Here is a 21552-nt window from a genome sequence, read left to right as displayed (position 1 = left end):
AAAGTTCTCTGCTCTTCCTCTTTTGGGCCTGCACTTTGCTACAGGGCAGTGTTGTGATTGGCTGAGGGGCTCTAATGTGCTTCTCAATTCAGATAAGGCTGGGGCCTTTCTGGAGTGGCAGAAGGTGGGTCTGGCTCATTCATTATGTCAACTAGCCTATTAAATGATAGACACCAGAGACAATGAAGTGCTGGCCAAAGTTTAACATGCACCAAACAGTCTTCTCCAGTAGTAAATAGTTTTCTCTTTTCTCCAGCCTCCTTCAGAGCGCCATTGTGCCCGATACAAACCTTTCAGCAGTTCATTTGAAATGCACTTTTTTCACTTTCAGACACTCAGCTCTGTGGGAGCGTTCTTGGATGCAAAACGATTAAAGGTTAGACCCGTTTTGGTGAATAAACACAAGCTGAAAAAGTCAAAAGCACAGTTTTACAAGATGACTTGAATTATCTTTATCAATCGAAGTCAAATTTCTTCATGAATCTCAAATTGACCTTTCATGATTTTTACTTAAATGCAAGCAAATGATAACTGGATTGATATTTCCTGATAATAATAACATTTGGGATGCCCAAGCAAGTCAACGGGTGGAAGCGAGTCCTGTGCCAAGTCCTATTGACAGTAGCCTTGGTTTGTTTCCAAACAAGGCAGGGTTTTTTTTTTTTCGTTTTGTTTTGCGCGTCGTTTCCACTTTGTCACCACTCTTTCAGGGTGGGACTGTTGCTATCAAAGAAAGGCTTATCTTATACAATTGAATCTATATTCTATTATATATCTGAGTTAAATCCTTTTTTTTTCTTGAATGAGGGATTTATTTAGGTTCAACAGTGCTTCCAATCAGATCTAAAACACCACGTTGATATTGTGGTGTATTTCATGTCTGTCATATACTATTGAATGATACAGATTAATGAAAAACATTAACAAGATCTGATTAAGAATGAAAGACAGCCTTCACTTTAATGTCCGGTCAAAGATTTTAGGTAGCGCTGACAGATGGCTTTACAATAACATCCATGTGGTGACAGCTAGCGTTTCAACTGGGTGTTGCAGCAGTAAAACAAAATTGGCCATTGAAAAACACACACACACACACAAACGTTTGGCAAAAATCACATCCACCAAGAGGCTTGCTCAACCTTTCACACTGCAACTAATGATCCTCAACACCGCAACAGAGAGTCCGACAAGAGGGGCACAGTAAACAGGCATATCCACATTGGTCTTGAAGAGTGCGCGTGTGTGTACGTGTGTGTGGAGGGGCTGACTACGAGCTCCAGTCTGCATGTGTAGATACCTCATGCTGAGCATGGAAATTGGCCCAGACAGCTCAGTCTATTGTGTGATGGCTGGGGAGCCAAAGGTTGCTTGTAATCAAATTTGAGGTTTTATTCCTCAGGCTGGTGGAGAAGGCATTGCGCTCTGTCACATGAAGAGTGCTTGCAAGGCTCGGTGCACCATCCACTTTTGTGTGGCAAGTGTGCGTTAACATGTCCCACTTAGGGCAGTGGCTGTGATTGCCCACCTAAGTTTTTTGTTTGCTTGGTCAGACATCTGTGAAAATGACGGGAAGGAAAGAGGAAAGAAGCCCAGACTGCTCTTCGGTGTTACTCTCAACTGCATTTGTTTGGATTTTGAAAGAATCCTCTTCGTGCTTAAGCTATGTTTTAATGTTAGAGATATGTGTGAGGTGTAGTCCTGTGACCCCACTTTGCCTCCTCTGAGTCAGACTCTTTGGCATGTGTTAAAGCTGACATTTATTAGAGTATTTGTTTTTGTATCTAAATTGTACATTTCTTTTTGTTCATTGACATTTTAGGGTAGAGCCAGTCTAACGCGACTTTGTGCCTATTTTAAAAGGCATGGCGAAGAGCGTATCATTGTTAAGTTTCACCACTATGTAATTAGCCAGATTCCAATAGAGCTCTCCAGGAGAGGGAGGTATAATTAGGCTATTCTTAAACAGTAGGTCTTAGAAACACCCTGAAGCAAGTTCATGTGAATTTATTTGATGTCCATCTCTTCTCAGGAATGGAGGGAAAAAACAGGGGTCCCTTCTTTCAGAATCTTCACAATGGCTCTGTTGAAAGCTAGCACTCTGCAGACCGGCTGAGATCCTTTTTCTCCCTTTTTTAACCCCAGCAAAGCCCTTAAAAAGATACCGGCCCATTGCACACGCAATTGATATTCCACCACTCGAACTTAATATTGTGAATAGAGGGCCAGGTTCCATGAATCAGGAGGACAATGCGCTTAGCATAGCAGCAAACTGGCACTTTGTGTGCGGTGTCTGTGTCCCAGAGGAGGAAGTTTCTAATGTGAGCCTCACAATTGTGTGTCTATAGAGTTCTAATGAGCTTCTGTATGCCGAGTGAATGGCTGCCGGCTATTCACCACGAGAGCCCAATGAGCCAGCTCACTGCACACATTCACAATAGCAACCAGGGGGAATGGGAGTGGCCATGTGGAGCAACTGCACTGCCTGGGCAGTCTATAAAAATACATATGACCATGTTCAGTGAAATACTTTTTATTCTATTCTTATGTCAAGTCTCTGTTCTTTCTAATCAGGTGGTTTTCCGAAAATTAGCATGAGAGTGGATAAATGTAAAAATGCCTGTTTTGTGTCTTATTGTGTAGCTTTCACAAAACGGTGTGAAGGGCTTCTACAGCTACATTTACGGGGGTGTGGCGCAAAAACAAGAAAGTATGTCAGCATAAGACTTGTAGAATACTTTACAGTTAATGAAATCTGCGATCTGAGTTTGCAACAAAATATGGAACAAACTGAAAGATTGAAAAAGATTCGGAATCTTACTTGCTGCCTTTTTTTTTGCTGGACTAGGGATCCAGGGCAATGGATCAAAGTCTAAAAAGTCTAAAAAGTAAAATATATATTGTTCTTTCTTTGTTTATTTCCAAGTGACAGTGCTTTAAAAAAAAGACTCCTTGTGTTTCCCCTTGCAAGAATTTTAAATCGGACTAAAGAAAGTACCAGTTTGAAAAAAGGTTGCTGAATAGCACCGTAACTTCTCATTTTGAATATAATGTGATGCCCCCCCCTACTGAAATCTGCACAACAAGACTTCCACAAAGCTGTTTCTTAATTGCTCTGCTGACATTTGGCAACTGTCTGCAGACAAACCCATGAGCATGTCTAAAGAATGGGTTTATTCCATGCTGTTGCTTCCCTAAGCCTTTACTGCAGCTGTCTTGAGTTGTGTTTACTCATGGAACTTCAGTAAGTTCAATAAAACACAGTTCAATAGGGTTGAAATCAGGTGACTGACTTGACCATCACAGAACATTCCATGTAAATTACCTGCCAAGACATCTGTGGGTTCACAGCAACGGCTTCCAAATTCAAATGCCACCCTTGGACTCAACTCCAGACCTTTTACCTGTTGAATGGGTGAGTAAACAATAAAGAAATGGCCCACACCTGTCCATGAAACAGCTTTTGAGTCAGTTGTCCCTGTACATTTGAGGCCCTGAAAAGAACAATTCTACATACTTTTATGTGAATAACCTCAAATTAAAGCTGAAAGCTAAAACAAATGATAATCAATATTTCTGGACTTTATTGTGTTTAACAAATCAGAAGAAATGCTAAAAACTTCAAAGTTAAACTCCTCCTTGCCACCATCATTTACCAGACATAATATTAATAATATCCAACATCCTGTACCGAATAATCTGTCAATTTTAACATGGCCCAAGGGTGACACTATCTGTGAGACCTCAGTACTGCTGCCACTGTGATTGTGTGGCTGCACTTCATTGTTTAGTACACCAGGTGGCACTGAGAGAATGAGAAGAATCTGTATGTAAAGCACAGTTCAGATTTTTGAAAATTAAGCTACTTTTTGTTGTTTTTGCTGCTGTTGCTGCCTGGAGTCCTTTTACTAGAACAAGCATTTCATTCTTGCAGATGCAACCTAGCATCAAATCTATACACCCAGTCTCGTCATCTTAAGTCATACATGCTTTGAATGTGAACGCTAATATATAGATTAATCACAAGATATCAGACTGCGACTATCAAACACAGTGAGCAGACTGATGCAACAAATCTTCACAGATTTTCATATGATTCATAAATGTCAGGTTGGAAAAAGGCAAGGTCTATGTAAAAGAATTATTTCACTGATTAAAACCAGAAGGACCCCGTGGGAACAACAGGCCCATTTCATTCTTTCATTCAAATTCTGGCCAAGCTACTTCAAGTGGTCCCATTTCGTCTTTGTCATTAGAATGTCTATATGGTCAAAGTGAAAAAGCCCCTGAGAGCTTTGTAATGTATCACCCGTCTGCTTCTTTTAGAGATGGAGAAAAGGACCTCCGCTGTGGCTCTGTCCTTGCCCTTGAAGATTTGCTGCGTGCACAACAGGAGAGTTGGGATGTGTGGTACCCTGTGCGTTTATTACTTCTCTTTTTTTTCTCCGGGCGCACGCTTTAATGGCTCATATTTTCCTGATGGCACTTTATGAAATGACAACTTGTGGGCAATACATAGTAATTACATTTCCTGTGTCTGGACCCAGAAGAAATCTTACATGATTAATAATGAATAGAGGGTTGGAGGCGGATCTGACACTGCATGAAAAACCCTTGTTTGCCTTTGTTATATTGACAATAGCGACCCATTAGCCTCTCACTGCGGACAGAGGAACGAGCTATCACAACTGGCGACAGATATTTGTCAAAGTCATACATGAATCATGACAAGAGTTAACCTTTTTAGAGAGAATTTGAGGGGAAGCTGGACTGATGTATCAGATATGTTGGTGTTAATATTGGGTCAGCAGGATGGATCTGAGCACCCTACAGGATCTGGAATTTTGCCCACTTGTTTTCAACTTTGGTTTGCTCCTGAAAAAGCCTTTACAAGAGGACTTCAATTAAATGCCATCTATTAAGAAATGTATAATGATTCAGGGGAAAATAAACCAATCAATCATCGTCTAGAAAAAAAAAAAAAGGTTTGGCATTAAAACAGTTGTGTTGGACGAGGAAGATTTAAGAGAGTGCAAATGAATTTTTCAACTACAAACCATCTGTGCTGAAGAAAAAAGGTTGAGTCACAACAGCAGCCAAGCGCTCCATTTTAATTTTTCTACCACCTGCTGAAAAACCAAACCTCAACTTCATTGGAGGACTTAACTAATTGAGCAAATGAAAAAGTGTGCCCACAGAAGGTCACAACTCTGATCAAAGAGCAGTTTCAGCATATATGACAAACGGGTAAAGTCACTGCATTGAGCCAGTTGGCATTTTCTCCATCGAGCTCTACTCACAAGAGGTCAGGTGGTTTGAAAGAGAAGTAAATGTTTGGAAGAGAAATAAAGAAGCCCGTCAACATCAAACTGAAACAAACGTTCAAACAAACGGGTGGGGGAGCTGCAGCTCCAGCTGCTTATGGAGCCATAGCAGGCAGTTTCACACCAATTTACACACTAATTCATTCTTGACTCCCACCATTTGACCTTGACAACTTTTCTGACATCGTGTAACATCTATGTGAAGCCATCTATAAGATAAATATCCTACACCCATCAATAAATCAGATGAAGCCTTTTGATAGTGTTGGAATGCTTTCAACACTGAAAAATAACAACTTTATGTTTTGCTGACCATTTTCAGATCATATTATGTCTAATCTTAAGGTCTTCAGATATCAGTCACCCATCAGTCTTTATGGACTCAGAAATGTGCAACTAGCTGGTAAACTAGCATGCTAGCTGGTGTTCTAGATAGAAAGTGAGATTGAAATATAATTGTTTACAAAATTAAAGGCTAATGAAAATTTTGTCATTCAGTTTAATATTGGCATAATTAAAAATTTCAAGTCATCTGGTGTACCAACTCTTGTAATATGTAGCACAAAATTCACAATCCTCTTGGTTTCATCAATATTTAAGAACATCTTAATTCTGCATATTGATTTGTATCTAGAAATATGTTAAAAGCAAAAATATTAAATTGATTTCTATGTGATTTAATTTTGTTGTTTGATTTTTTTTCATGCATCATGGAAAAAAAAAGTCTCTCAGCATTTTCTTAAAACTGTCACAAAAGCTTTCACTATTAGCCATCACAAACAAAAATTGAAAAGATTGAACCTTAATTTTTCCTTTCGGCTCCTTTTTTTTCCTTCCACTTGCAGCGACCGTTTTATTGAGCCAACTTTAGTTTTCTCAGTTTGCATTCACACAAAATTATAGTGCATTTCCACTTATAGATCAATAAAGAAAATGATTTACTAATAAGCACACAATCATACTTGAGATAATCAAAAATGTCTTTTCTTAATTGTCTTGGGGCTGCTATGACTGTCGCTGAGTTACTTTGGCCTTTTTAAACCTATACTTTTATGTACTTCTTAACTGTGTTTTTCTATTTGTACCTGTAAAGCGCTTTGTGACCCTGGTCTGTGAAAGGCGCTGTACAAATAAAGATTACTTACTTATGTACATACACTGCTCAAGAAATGAAAGGGAACACTAAAATAACACATCCTAGATCTCAATGAATTAAATATTCCAGTTGAAAATCGTTATTCATTACAAACTGGAATGCATTGAGAACAAAATAACATAAAAATGATCAATGTTAATCAAAATTATTATCCCATGGAGGTCTGGATTTGGAATCATACTCAAAATAAAAGTGGAAAATCACATTACAGGTTGATCCAACTTCAGTGGAAATTCCTCATGACAAGTCAACATGTGGCTCAGTTTGGTGTGTGGCCTCCACGTGCCTGTATGACCTCCTGGGCATGCTCCTAATGAGGCGGCAGATGTTCTCCTGAGGCATCTCCTCCCAGACCTGGATTAAAGCATCAGTCAACTCCTGGACAGTCTGTGGTGAAATCAGGTCTGGGGAACGGGCAGGCGAGTCCATAAAATCAATGCCTTCATCATGTAGGAACTGTTGACACACTTCAGCCACATGAGGCCTAGCATTATCATGCATCAGAAGCAACCCAGGGCCCACTGCACCAGCATATGGTCTCACAATGGCTCTGAGGATCTCATTCCAGTACCCAGTGACAGTCAGGTCATACCTAGCTAGCTAGCACATGGAGGGCTGTGCGGTCCTCCTAGGAAATGCCTCCACACACCATTACTGACCCACTGCCAAACCGGTCATGCTGGAGGATGTTGCAGGCAGCAGAACGTTCTCCACGGCGTCTCCAGACTCTGTCACGTCTGTCACATGTGCTCAGTGGGAACCTGCTCTTATCCGTGAAGAGCACAGGGCGCCAATGGCGAATCTGCCAATCTTGGTGTTCTCCGTTCTCTGGCAAATGCCAATCGCCCTGCACAGTGTTGGGCTATAAGCACAAGCCCCACTTGTGGACGTCGGGCCCTCATACCACCCTCATGGAGTGTTTCTGACAGTTTGAGCAGAAACATGCATATTAGTGGCCCGCTGGAGGAAATTTTGTAGGGTTTTGGCAGTGCTCCTCCTGTTCCTCCTTGCACAAAGGAGGAGGTAGTGGTCCTGCTGCTGGGTTGTTGCCCTCCTACGGCCCTCTCCACATCTCCTGGTATCTCCTCCATGTTCTGGACACTGTGCTGAGAGACACAGCAAACCTTCTTGCCACAGCTCGCATTGATGTGCCATTCTGGATGAGCTGCACTACCTGACCAACTTCTGTGGGTTGTAGACACCGCCTCGTGCTACATCCTGGGGTGAGAGCACAAACAAAATGCAAAAGTGACCAAAACATCAGCCAGAAAGGCTGAGAAATAGTCTGTGGCTAATAATGGCAAAACGAGGCTTCATGAACCCAAAGGTTCGCCAAAAGGTTCATTACCCGAAGCCTCATTGAAACGGTCTCTCTAGTGACACCTGCTGTGCAAAAGGAATATATGACAGACTAAATTAACCCTGAGTTAGAGCTAGCCTGACTACGTCATACTCACGATTCTAGTCAGAATGTGAGTCTGATACCGCTCAATAGAGATTTGAGTATGGGGCGTGTTTCAACCGAACCAGGAGAAAAAATGCCTCTTCGCTCAATTGGATAGACCTACAACCAATCAGAGCAACGTAGTATGTGACGTAGATTAAGCAACACACACTTGTTGTAGGAAGGCAAAAACATCTTTTCTATCGATAAAAGCCTTTATCGCATTCCTCTGTTCGTCTTTCAAAATGAATGCAATGTGGAGATCCTGTAGAACAGACTCGATGGCAGAATCTACACGCCCTAGCTCTCCAGCGGCAGCCGTGTTCAGTTCTTTAGTGACGTAGTCGATAATATCCCTGTTGATCATCTGTCCATCATCGTATAAAGCCCGCCCTGGCAATCTGATTGGTCCGACCAATTCTTGGTCGGGCATAATGATTTCCCAACTGAGCAGAGCCAGAGCTATAGAATAGACCGAACTTCCTGACCAAAACTTTTATGGGCGGGGCTAAGTTCGGCTGGCACCCAGGCTAAGTTAGAGCATCCTGCAATATAAAATAAACAATTGTTGTCACTGTGTCTCAATGAAAATAAATGTGTGAAAACTGCATATATGGAAGTATTATTGAGTGCTATGGTGTTGATCACTCAAATGAAATATATCAATGATGTACCTTGACTACAGTGCTTATGGAACTAAAGTGCTTATGGGACCGGGAGTCAGGAATAAACTGCAACCGAGCAGTATGGGCAACAAGACAAATATAAGTTATTGGTTTTTATTTAAAGAAATGTGTGTCAATAACGTTGCGGTTTAATAGGCCCAGAAGAAAAAAGAGCGACAACAACTACCGATAACTATGTTCTTCTCTCGAAAAAACACACCTGCACCGCGGGCTTTAGAAGAAAAAAAACCGCTACAGAGCGGAGTCAGGATGCTCGGCTCAGTCAGAAGAGCAGTGAAATACACGTGAGTCACTATTTGTCCCACTGTAATTTGTATTTTTTTTCATAATCATTTTTCATTTTCTCCCGTTCTAATCCAATGACTCGGGTCGCGGTGCTGATCTCCGCAATTTGAAGCCTTCAGTTCGTATTGATGATTAAAATGATTATTTTACAGTACAGTAGTTATTTGTAAAAAAAATAAAGGTTACTACTTCACGGATTTCGCCTATCACGGGTTCTTTTTTGAACGTAACTCCCGCGAAAAACGAGGGTTTATATCCTATAGCCTAACTATTCTAACACTATTCTAATAATAATAGATGATATGACTGATATAATAACTAACTTAACCACTAACTCTGATACAACCAACGCACACTCTACCTCTCACCAATACCAAACGCCAACTCAAAACCCTCGAAGTGCCGCAAGGTTCAAACCCTTTTTATGCGATAGTGACGCTCAAAATGAGTCAGTGACGTGTACACTGAATCCGAGGCCTCGTTTGTCATCAGTCACGTGATTTTTATGGAAACGATACAAGCCTCGAACCAACGCTTCATCTGGCTCGCCCCTTTTTGCTCGACACATGCTCCGAGGCCTCGCTTCAAACGCCACATCACTATCTGTGGCCACCACCTGCAGAACCACTCCTTAATAGGTGTTGTCTTGCTAATGGCCTCTCATTTCCACCTGTTGTCTGTTCCATTTGCACAACAGCAGGTGAAATTGATTCACAATCAGTGTTGCTTCCCAACTGGACAGGTTGATTTCACAGAAGTGGGATTGACTTTGAGTTACATTGTGTTGTTCCGGTGCTCCCTTTATTTTTTGAGCAGTGTATATTGTCTCTGGTAATGCCCATCTGACCAATTACAGTCTTAAGCATTTGAGTCTTACACAGTATTTCCCAATGAAATGTGTAGACTTTTTTCATTCTTTAATTTCTTTTAAATCGAGATCATTTGAAAAAAAAAAGACATGCCATAGATGGCATGGAAAAATGACAAGTTTTCCATGCCATCTATTGGAGGCAGACCTGTTTGCAATCTCTAGTAAGGGCCAATGTGTTTTCTCATATCTCGCCACTAGGGGGCTTTATTGTCTCTCTTTCTCCTGCCCTCTCTCCCGTTGACAGGTTTTCCATCCTCTTGTTTTTACTCCTCCTTCAGTGGTCGCAGCTCTCTCGCGCGTTGCTGTAGGAGCGTCTGTTGAACTGGTGAGGCAGAGCAGCTCCCGATCTGCGTCCTCTTTCATCCACCTGTGCCGCGGACGGTGCTGATGGAACCGACCTCGCTGTAGATGGAGTAATTTCTACATCATTACTGGTCTTTTTTTTGTCCCCTGGATTGGCCTTCTCCTTCTTTCTTTTTTGTTTTTGCTTGCATCATTAGGCATCTAAAGTTGAGATGATGCCTCCGCTCAGCATTTGGGATTTGTGATCGCCTCATGCGCGAGGGTGAAACGTCATTCGCCTGTGATTGAACAGCACTGTCTCTGGGAACTGGATAAATCATGGACTAATTTAAAAAAAAAAAAGAAATTTAAGACAGCCACCATGGGATTATTACAGCTATTTCTGGTTCTCTGCATGTTTTGCACCTCCTCAGGTAGGACACAAGCGTCTCTGATTTTATACAATCGCCTAGTCTTTAGGATGAGATGCATACATTTTATTTTTTTTTAAATGTTTTTGTATAATTCTTTTGTTGAAGGCTTGCAGAAATAATAATATTTCACTGATCAGGCAGGGACACATGGAGGATCTTTTTTTTTTTTTTTTTTAATTAAGCGTCCACTCCTGCTCATGACAATAATGATTATGTTTGTGCTTGTAAATAAGTTATAGGTTTTGGGGTTGACCCTGCCCTGCGCATCAGCGTGTTTGATGAACTAACGCTTGGAGAAGGCTTTGATGGAGTTACTCAGGTCCAGGGCTTCCACAGCGAGTCTAGAGCTTTCCACTTCCAAGGTACTGAAACACTCATTCACTCTTTTTTTGTTTTTTTTTGTCTGAATTTAAAATGTGACCACACACTCCTGAAGCAAGGCTGTCTGAATCCTTTTATGAGAGCTGTCAAACATTTACCCTCCTTCTGTATTGTTTCTACAACTTGCAAGACTTGCATGGTGCAGCCCAGTGATTCTTTTTGTAAGATGCTCTACTGATAACTGATGTAGCCATTCTTCTGGTTGTCGAAATGCCTTTATTTACTCTCAGGAGCAAAATCCTGGAGTTATTTTCAGCTTTCCTATGTAACAGGGATGAGCCCACCTGACAGAACAATAGGCAATGTTAGATCATGAAAATGTGGGTTGACCAAGTCGCGCAGAGAGGGGCAGAGACGGTAGGAACGGGCAAAGAATTGTTGCATACGTGAACGTCAACAAATTAGGTGGTGACACTATCGGGTGTTAATGAAGACATACTATGTGAGTCTGGAGAATGGGGAAGCCAAATGCTCACATTATGCATTGTTGATCGTCTGGAGGGTGTCAGCAGTTTGGACCATTTTCTCTCCCAAAAAATGAATGCGCAGAGTGAGTCATATACACGTTTTCAGTTGTAAGGCAGTGTGTGGGCTAAATGTGTTATCTATGGTATTTAGGAAATGGAAATGTTCAAAATGAAGACATCAAGGCTGCTATGGGCTTTACTTGTATGAATTTCGTTTTAAATTACTTTCACTTTAGCCAGTATTACATCTCTGGGAACTGATGCCAGACACTCATTACAATCCAAATGATTCTGTTATCAGCCCCTTCACAGGGATGGAGATGCCTATCATAACTCAGCCAAAAGTAGCAACAGAGGAAATTGCTTCTGGCTTTGAGATCAGTGGCAAAACTAAAGACGAGCTGACATGAAAATCTTCTCAAGGATCACATAATGTTCCAAAGTGTCCAATAGTTGTTTTGCGTGAGAGAAACACAGCAACTGTTTGCCGACATTTCTCACCTTCCCGCTCGCTTTGCAGATATCTTCTAATCTCTCTGCACAGTCGCTGAGACAGCAGCACTCCTGAGTGGTGCAGCAACTCCAGCATCTTTGTGAAGGCAGACCATTTGATGTCCTCTGTGTAGACAACACTCAAAGATACTCCACTCAGACAGGCTGGGGAGGAAAGGAGAGAGGCTACATAAAAAAAGAGTTAGAGAAAGATAGAGATGAAGATAAACAAAGAGAGTTATTAAAAAGAAGGTCTCAGTGTTTTTGTCTCGAAATGAAAAACCCCACTGTACTGTGACCGGCAACTCTCCATCATCACGCTCTCTTATTTTTTCTGCATTACCTTTGCTAAATACATTCAGTCACCCAGGCGGAGAAGGCGGTGTGTTATTTATGGCAGAGCTCGCCTCCATCCCTCATTTGGGATGTCTGTGTTAAGTCAGTGCTGTTGGGTGAGGGGGAGGCAGAGCCGTACCGGCAGAGCAGACCTGGGCGTCTGCTTGTTTGTTATCAGAAACAGAAAGGGAGAGACACATTTTGAAGAGATGCAGAAATGAGTAAGGGAGCCTGAGAAGAGGAAGCTTAGATGAGGGAGAAAGCAGAGAGCTGTCTGCCAGCTGTTTGATAAACTGTGTTGATACCTCACGTATGGATACTTGGCTGGCTGGGACCAGCAGACATGCCCACAGTGACATTCTGACGCTCATTAGATAGCAGGCAAAACATATCCATGGCTGTCCCCTGCACTGCCTGTCTGCCCAAAGGGAAGGCTGTTATCTCTGGGTGCTGGGTGGAGGCAAGACAAGGGTTGTTGTTGCTGAAAGAGAAGTAGCTGGGGAAGAGTGTAATTCACTATATTGAAATGTGAAATGTAATAACTGTGTGGGCCTTGCAATTTGCAATATCTTTGCATTTCCATCTACCAAAAACTGCCTTTATTTGTGTGTACCTGAACAAAAAAGAGGAAAGCAGTGAGCAGTGGGGGGTTTAGTGTTTAGCGCACCCCTGCTGATGCTTTTGAAGGTAGCTGTCAGTGCTACATTGCATGGCATTAGGAGAGGTGGACCTCAGGGACGGGCATGATGGAGAGGGAGAAAAGCCCTGAGGCTATGCTCCTCTAATGTCCTGATGCCAGGTGATACACAGCCTCACCACAAAATTATCACATCATTGGCACTTCCCCCACAGTTTTCAATATCTAGACAACCAGATATCTCTCTGTATAAACAAAAAGAGGGGCCACACCCAAAAGCCCTCCCTTCCCCCAACACACTAACACCCAACCTCTCTACTCTGGCTACAAGCGTATGAATCAAACTCACTGAAAGTCCAAGCAGCACAGTTTAGAAGCATCCTCTCAGCTGCAGCAAAGGACTCCCTTGTAAATGTATCTGTGTGTTTGAATGTGAATTCTGTCTCTGAGGCTTGTTTTTGCTCTGATTGCTCTTTGAACATTGCCAGAGATGGTTCTCTGTTTGTTGTGGGGAAAATGTGGCCGAATAGAGCGACAGTTAAGTGCAACGGAAGAGACTAATTTGTAATACGGCCATATTGTGTGTGTGTTTAGTCATGCGTCGGCGTGAAGAGGAGAAGACAAACTATGACAGACACACGATGCATGAATGTCACTTTGTTGTCCTGGAAAAGTGTGTTTGCCACACCTGTGACTTACCTGCTGCTAGTAACTAATAGACTAAATGGATGTAAATTTCTGGAGGGTTTCTAAGTCCTTCAACTGTCAAGCCCATTTTCAAGCTCGCATTTAGGACTGCAGCTTTTGTACTCTGCTTAAATCTGCTGAACAGGTTTGGAGGATGCTGTGATATGTCAGACCTCACACTTAAAGAAAGGAGAAAGAACATAACTGACAAGAGGTTAGCGTAACACTCATGCTAATGTACAGTTTACTTTAAATGTAAATCAACTACATTTACTGTAATATTTGTCTTACAACCATTGCAACCAAAGGATGGGACACTGAAAACTTTAGAAGACAAAAAATTGGTGGGAAAGAAAAGTATTTAAATCTACACACAATTTTTGACTCAAGTACAAAGACAGCGTTTTAATGGATGGAATTGAGAAATGCGATCGCTTTTTGGAAATGTTTACTTCTTTTGAATTTGCTGACAGCAACCTGTTTTGAATAGCTCGGACTCTGCTTGGACAAAGTAGGATAATTGTCATCCGGTTAGTAATACGGTTCAAAGGGATGAATTCTAGAGGATTCAGTGACGCAACAGTTGATACAATGGAGTGTTAAACATGCCCTTTTTCATGATGCCCATTGTGCTGGTGGAAGTTTTCAGGTCCCTTCTGTTTTTTTTTTTTTTATTATTTACATTTTGTCATGTCTCAGATTAATCTATAATGAATTTAAATTATTTCTTTCTCATCAGTCTCCTCACAGCTTTTAATGATGACTTTTTTTACGACACTCAACTCTTCTGCCAGTCATCCTCGGGATGCTTCTACAACTTGACTCTAGTCAAGCTATGCCTAATTAGTTTTATTGGACATAATGAAGTGGGCACGCAGCTGTCTTCATAGGATTTCACTGTTGATGGTGTAAGTGAAGTGAAAACCATAAGCCATAAGGTGGAGAGAATTGCCTGTTGGTCTGTGACACAGGACGGCACGGCACGGATACACACAGAAAAAGACAAATTACAGCTTTTAAAGCTCCCAAAAAAGGACAACAGCATCTTTCATTCTAAAATGAAAGAAGTCTGGACACAGCAACAGACCTCCAAGATCTGGCTGCCCAGACAAACTATATAATCAGCGATGAATTACTTTGCACAGACAGCTAACAAACAAGCTGATGGTTGATATAAATGAGGTCCAGAGCTCCTTGGTGAAAATGGAAGAACCTCTCAGAAGGACATGCATGTGTGCAACATTCCACCAATCAGGTCTTTATGGCAGATAGACCAGACAGGAGACATTTCTTATCAAAAGCCACAGGATTTTGCAAAAGAAACATTAATGAAACTGAGACCATGAGAAACAAAATTAACAAAATTCTTTGATCGGATGAAACAAGAGCTTTTTTTTCTCAGTGGTATGTGTGAAGTTCAGATGGAAAGGGGATCAACAGGATGGATGGATGTATAAAAAACACTAAACAATCTTTAGTTGAAAACCTTTTTCAAATGCTCAAGGTCTCAGGGCTGGGGTGAAGATTAACATTTTAACAAGACTCTTAGCATATTGCCAATAATTTTAAGGGAAACCTCAGTGAAAGTCATTTTTGTATTTCAACAGATTCACTAAAGTTCCCCAAAAACATACCTTTGCTTTGACATTGTAAAGAAAAGTGGCCAAATGCATGAGTGTAAAAGTTTTACCATTTGGATTGTACAATAAAATACTCCAAGTTCATTTACAGCTGGTCAAAATCATTGTACCTTCAGTACATCTTAGCTTGACTAACTCTCAAGAGATGTTTCCAAATATAAACCAAAAGCCCAAAACTTTGAATCAAGAAGGTCCTCAGCCTTTTGTCATCTTTAGATTTCAATACTAGTTGCAAAGAGAGTCATTCTTGAAGTGATGGGAAACATTGCGCTCCAAACTTTAGCTTAAGCTTACACAAAGCTTTTAAAGCCTGAGCCAGACAGATCAGTTGGGCTTTTCCAAAGTTAAAGACTTCTCAGTCGAAAATTCCTTCTTTGTACTTCCGCAGAGAATGTTCTCTCGCTGTGCCACAGTAGAGGGTAGAACACAAAGGGAGAATTTAGTCTTAAAGGAGCTGTAAGTCTAGAAAATAAGATGGCTGACAAAGATTGCAGAAGCCTTCCATCAGTGAAGAGCATCACCTAAATGTAGAATGTTTGCATGGAACAAACACTGACTACTTTGGACCATATCACTTTAAGAAGGGATTTCTTTGTGACTATGAACTGAAAAAACTTTAAAGTGTTCAATAAGTGTTTTTTTTTTTTTTAAATACATGAAGGCATGCAAGAACACAAACAGAAGTCTGTAGTGAGTGCAGAAGCTCATTTTTTTTCAAGAAATTAAAAAAATTGCCCATAACAGAGTAAGATAACATAAACATCTACAATGCAGAATGTTTTCAGTATATATATATATATTTTTTGGAGCATTAGTCTTCAAAATGTTGTGGTAAATCTTTAAAAGCCCCCATCTTTTTATCTTGACATTTACATAAAGTCAGATAACAATTCTTAACTTAGTGTACCTGCTTTTTGAAATACAGGGACTTTCGTGTTTGCTGTCTTCTCGTGCATTTAAAGCATTTTTCACTATCTTTCCAACGTTATGACTGACATTATCTCCGACTCCCTGTGGTCAAAGTCATTTTTACTTGCTGCTTTCTGAGGCAAACCTGATCCTCTCGTCCACACAGGAGCCCAAGTGACTGTGGTGAGAAAGAGGTTTCTATCCCCTCAAGGCAGTTATACAGTTGGGTGGCTGGAAGGCTGTCATTAGCTCTGTGTATGTGTGAATGTCAGACAGGCGGTCACTGAGGAGGCGATCTGAGAATCGGGGAGAAATTGCTGGCCATAGCACTCCTGGAGGTGCCCTTGTGTCAGTTTAGTATTTGTTCCAGAAGAGTGGAGACTCAGCGGGGGGAGATGATTCGCTGAATGCAGATTGTCTGCGTACGATGGGACACAGTTGTGGCCTGAACTATTGGTAACCCTGAATTTTAAGTGCAAAATTTTGAATATAATTTAAAGTAAATGCTGATAAACCAACTATGTGTCATTTGTATATTTTGAGAACACTTCTAAAGTTATTGACAACAACAACAAAAGCTTTTATGCAATGAATGAAAAATTCAAAACACAAAAAAAATGTATGCTGGACACAAAATGTTCACTAATGTTAGAATGCAGAACTTTTGGCAGCAATGAAATCATTAAGCCTTTCTTGTGGCCATCCAAAGGTTTCTTGGACCTGTCTGCTGGTAGTTCTGCTCCATATTTCCCTTTTACGTCATTCATTTGTGCTGTGGGTTGTTGTCAGGCTAATAGTCCCTTGACCTTCTTAAACTTAGTTTTTGACACTGAGTGACACATTTTAATCTTAAATGCCATGGTAGTCCTCTGAGTTTGCCATTTCTTTGAGACATGTAATACATCTTGAACTAGAGGCAGCAAATGACTTGACTTGATAAAACATGTTTTACAGCATAAGGCTCTGTTTCTTTAGTAAAGACTGTGGCTTATCTGCTTACATCTTCCAGGAGAGCCTGAAGCTTGTCTTCGTGGTGCTTTTTCTACTGTCCAAACTTCACAGTATTTTTCACTTACTTGATACTACATCCTAGCAGTTGTGCAGGTTTGTGATCATCTTTTTTCATTGTTGTTGGATAATACCTGAATAGGACTTTCACAATATCAGATTTCCACAACGTTATTTTTGGTGTTGTAACAATCCCGACCACACTTTAAAAGTGTGTGTGGGTGTATATAATCTTTGCTGTAACCTGCCTTACTCCATTTCACACTAATTCTCTCCATTTCTCTTTTCTTGTTGACTTAGTGTTTGGAGTTGTGGGCTAGTCAAAATTTCCCACGTTTATACGTTGTAGTCTACACCTGTTTCACAGCTGCAAGTGTGAGTGTTGACACTAATGAAGGATTTGCAGTTTGCTGCCAGTAGAGAGTTCATCATCACTCTAATCCTGCGGAAGAGATTTTCTCTTGGCCAACCCATAGCCCTATGTGCTAAGTCAAGCAGATAAAATATCTTGTTAAGAGTGTGCTCAGTTATTTTTCAAACACAAAACACGCATTGTGAGAAATATCATGCAGCTTTACATAGTGTATAGCAAGTGTTGACTTCCTTCCACTGCTGATTTCATCAGCATGTTTACTAGGACCATTCTTGGCTCTGTCTTTTTCACACGTCTCATTTCTCACTCACTTTTAACTGGTAGAAAAATGACTTCTTAGCAAAATGTTGCAGAGATGGAGGTGTTATTTTGTTCTTGGAATTCACTAGAGGCCGGAGAAGGAAAGTCCTCATTATTCGCATGCAAAAGTGGCTATTATCTTATTTAATATCAGTAACATTGCTTTTAGGCATGGTTTCCTCTGGGAAATAATGAATGTAGAAGCCAGCCATATAATGAGCATAAACATACTTCTACCTGTCCTTCAGAGCATGGAGGTTGAGAGCATATGAGTTTTCATTCTGTTAAAAGTCTGGAATTACACTTAGAAGTTAAAGAAATATATGTCAAAAGGCCTATAATAAAGCTACATGATTCTCTGCTGCAGTTCTACTTGCTGAATGTGTGGGTTTGTGATTGCAACACTCCCAACACATCTCTATGCGAATTCAGTGATGGAAGTATGGGGGGGGGGTTACAGTTGTGCATGTACTCGTGGTCAGACAAAATAAGACCATCAGACAGTTAAAGATTAAAGGTGAAGCTGAGGGATGGAGGCCTGAGTATAACTATTAAAGCACAATATACCCAGGAGATAAGATTATTCTGTAGCCCAAAGCTGTGTTACCAAGGGATGCTTTTGAGCCTGAGGCTTTTAGCAATCTCTTGTCAGCTGCTATAACTCTGCATGTCACACAAAACTCACAATTCCCCACAATCAGCCGGTCCTCACTGCTTCCAAACAACTAAAATAGACGACAAGAGCTATGTTATTTTGCAGAAATTTTGATGATTAGAGTTTGATGCGCTAGATAATCATTTTCCAGCTATTTTCTGTCAGTATCTCAGATCAGAGTGATTGTTAGAGGCAGGTGGCTGCCCTAACCAAGAGCCTGCCAGTAGATAATCGACCAAAGGACCCCTCAGCAGGGCCACATTGATTTGGCACAAGGGAAGGCCGTCTCATCACAGCACAGGCGTATTCTCTGCTGTTTCGTGTTTGTACTTAGGAATGCAGAGATTTCAAAGCTTTTTTCTTAATGTTGACTGATGAAATCCCTTGCTTTTCTGATCATCTTTTTAAATACAATTCTTAGTACACAAACTAAATGAGCAGAGACCCCAGCCCTCTAATTCCCCAAAGCACCATTTGAAGCAACCCCGTGCCCTTAAAGTATAAAGAGTGGTGATGAAAGTCATCCACTTATAGGTCAAAGGCTTATGGCTGCTAAATTGTGAAGCAGGCCAGTGATGGAGTTTCCTGGATCCTCAACCATCCCCCTGTCTCATCGGTCCTCTCCCAGTACGGGCCCCGCCCTGACACCTGCTCCCACTGAGCTCATTTAGCTCATGATTGAGATGTCACGGTACTCTTTATTATACTCATCACGTGGTAATATACTGATCAGTGCATCTTTTCAAAGACATTGCAAATCCTTAATAGGTTGATTTTTTTTTTTCCCCCTTAAACTCGCAATATGACTATTTTTTTAAGAGTAAAACATATTAAAAAAAAAAAATACTACTAAAATAAGAAACTTATCTCTGGCCAAAACTGGCATCAAAAGAGAAATTATTTCAATGAATTTCTGACATTAATTTTAAACAGTGCCTTTTCTATTTGGTTACTAAGCAGATTTTGCTGGCTGCAGCAGATTATTGCTAGGCAGAAGTCGTGTTGCAGTCATTGGACCATCTGTTCCACCTCAGCCAATGACACAGGGATAATACCCAACTGGTGATGCAAAATGTATGAAATTCTTGTCTGCGTGTCTCCTCTGGTGAGGGACAAATTTAGAGAAGATGTTTGTTTTATACAGAAATCACTAAAACAGGTCTCTGATGGGAAAAAGGCGCTCATTAGAAAAAAGCTAATGCTAGCACAAGTAGTGTGCACGTAGTTTGAAATGCTCTTCATTTCAGCATGTTGTTTTGTTTCCTTTATAAGTGTTCATTATTATGATTTTTCTGTCTTTATACATGATGGTTCCTGTTTTACATTGCAATGGTTTAATTGGCTACTCCCCCCAGCTGGAAGTAATGTTGATACAAAGAGGAAAAACCGCCATGCTCGCCTCCTGGAGCGCTTAAGTGTGCCAGGGCATCTTGCATGCATACCCATCGCTGGAAGTGAGCTCTTTGATGTGATTGCTTCTGAGAAACGTCATCATTTATTGATGCTTCCATTAAAGTAGCATAGACATCTGTTGGAGAGCAGAGAGGGGGCACACTGGTGGAACAGGGGCTTACTAACTAACAACGCAAAATCTGCAGAAATTTCACTCCCATCCACACCAATGTCACTATCCTTTCACTTCTCCCAAAGTCCTCAGCTTCACAGCCAAACTAAGGAGAATGTGTTTTATGGTGTGATGGGATTTTTGGGACAGCTCATAACAAGTTAACATACACCAGTGATTCAAAACATAATGACCACATGTCAATCACGAATGAATTAAACTGAATTAATTTGCTTTAAATATCCAAAAGGGTATTTATATTTGAAGAGTATGAATTGTCATTCGGGAAGAAATCCAGCAAACAGGGAAATAGAAATGTATTAAAATAGAATAAACAAATGATTACAGGATTCGTGTAAAGCTGCTGTGAGCAAGAATTGTCGCTTGTACTAGTCCTTGTGTCAGCAAAACAGAAGAAGCCTCTATCTGAAACACTTAATTGTTTAATCATTATGTTATGTGGACAGTCTTTTGTGTTGTGCATTGTGTTTAGTAAATTATGCGTCATTCTTTTCTCTGTTCTCTAAAACAATACCCAGCACAGTGCCAGTCTTATTTATCAGTTTATTCTGTGTGTTTGAGTCACTGGCTCTGATGCTGTTGCCCCAACAGATGGCTGCAAAGAAGATGTATAAAGTTTTGCTTAATCTTTGAATGATCTGAGCCTCGTCAAGAAGTAGAGTCTGCTCAACGGGTATCTTGTAAGATAAATGATTATCATCTGAAAACAGGAATATCTTTGATGTCAAAAGAACAATTGGTTGTCAGCAAACTGGATGCTGGAGGAATGAACCTGTGAAAAGGCCTGAGCAAGTCGAGAGGGGTTAAAGCATTATGGCAAATAAAGTGCCAGTACCCTGGGGACAAGGAGAAGGGAACCTTTCTTAAATGTTTTGATTATGATATTTCTACCAGTAAGTATGTTCAGTGTGTTTAGTGTTTATATTTTCCATTTGTAAATTAACTACATCAAATATTTACTGCATTAGGCCAATGAGCACCTATAAAAATCTAGCCTGGTTTTTGACACCGAATTTTACTATTCAGTTCAGTAGTTTATTATAACATCTCTGCTCGTCAATGAGTTCATCGTTAGTAAATTTTTAATACTGTATATCAATCAGAATGTACAGTATTAACGACTCTACTGGCAACTCTGTTATTGATTAATAGAGGGGCCATCAGCTCATCAATGTTGTTTCGATACTGTGTCAATGTTGTTTTAAGACAATCAGAGGTATCAAAGGTACATTGTGAGTTCTGTTATGAATGCAATCTTTCCAAGAAAGTATGCTGCTTTTAACGCTGTAAATAATTTCTGGTGTTCTTTTGCCCATTCCAGGATCCTCAAGGGAGGTGAAAGCTCCTGCCGAAGTCTCGGACCAAATGGTCCAGAAGCTTAAAGGCAAGAATGAGTTTACTGTGCTGGCGACCCTCAAACAGGATCATCTCAACTCTGGAGTCATCCTCTCCATCCATCATTCTGAACACAGGTATGATAAGTGCACATGTAATCATGGTACTGTGTCTTTAGAATTTCTTATACACATATAAAAAATATTTTAAATATGTCCAACATTTCTCATTTGTATGATAGCTTCAGATATATGCTCAAAGACAAAAT

The 21552-nt window shown here is 40.6% G+C and overlaps 1 protein-coding gene across 2 annotated transcripts in view; it reads left to right on the top strand.

Annotated features, from left to right (window-relative positions):
• The first annotated feature begins 10052 nt into the window (after positions 1 to 10052).
• nell2a (neural EGFL like 2a) overlaps positions 10053 to 21552 on the top strand; it is an 86620-nt gene continuing 75120 nt past the window's right edge. Inside the window, exons 1-3 of one of the 2 annotated variants that reach the window (XM_075470268.1) lie at positions 10053 to 10479; positions 10713 to 10841; positions 21271 to 21421. In XM_075470268.1, coding sequence (XP_075326383.1) covers positions 10428 to 10479; positions 10713 to 10841; positions 21271 to 21421 — 332 coding nt within the window. In that variant the 5' untranslated portion in view covers positions 10053 to 10427. The remainder of the gene's footprint in view (positions 10480 to 10712; positions 10842 to 21270; positions 21422 to 21552) is intronic. The other variant, XM_075470267.1, reaches the window with a different exon arrangement.

This window comes from Odontesthes bonariensis, chromosome 7, assembly GCF_027942865.1.
Source record: "Odontesthes bonariensis isolate fOdoBon6 chromosome 7, fOdoBon6.hap1, whole genome shotgun sequence".
NCBI lineage: Eukaryota > Metazoa > Chordata > Actinopteri > Atheriniformes > Atherinopsidae > Odontesthes > Odontesthes bonariensis.
The sequence above is the reverse complement of the archived record's forward strand: the minus strand, read 5'-3'. Positions and strand labels throughout refer to the sequence as shown.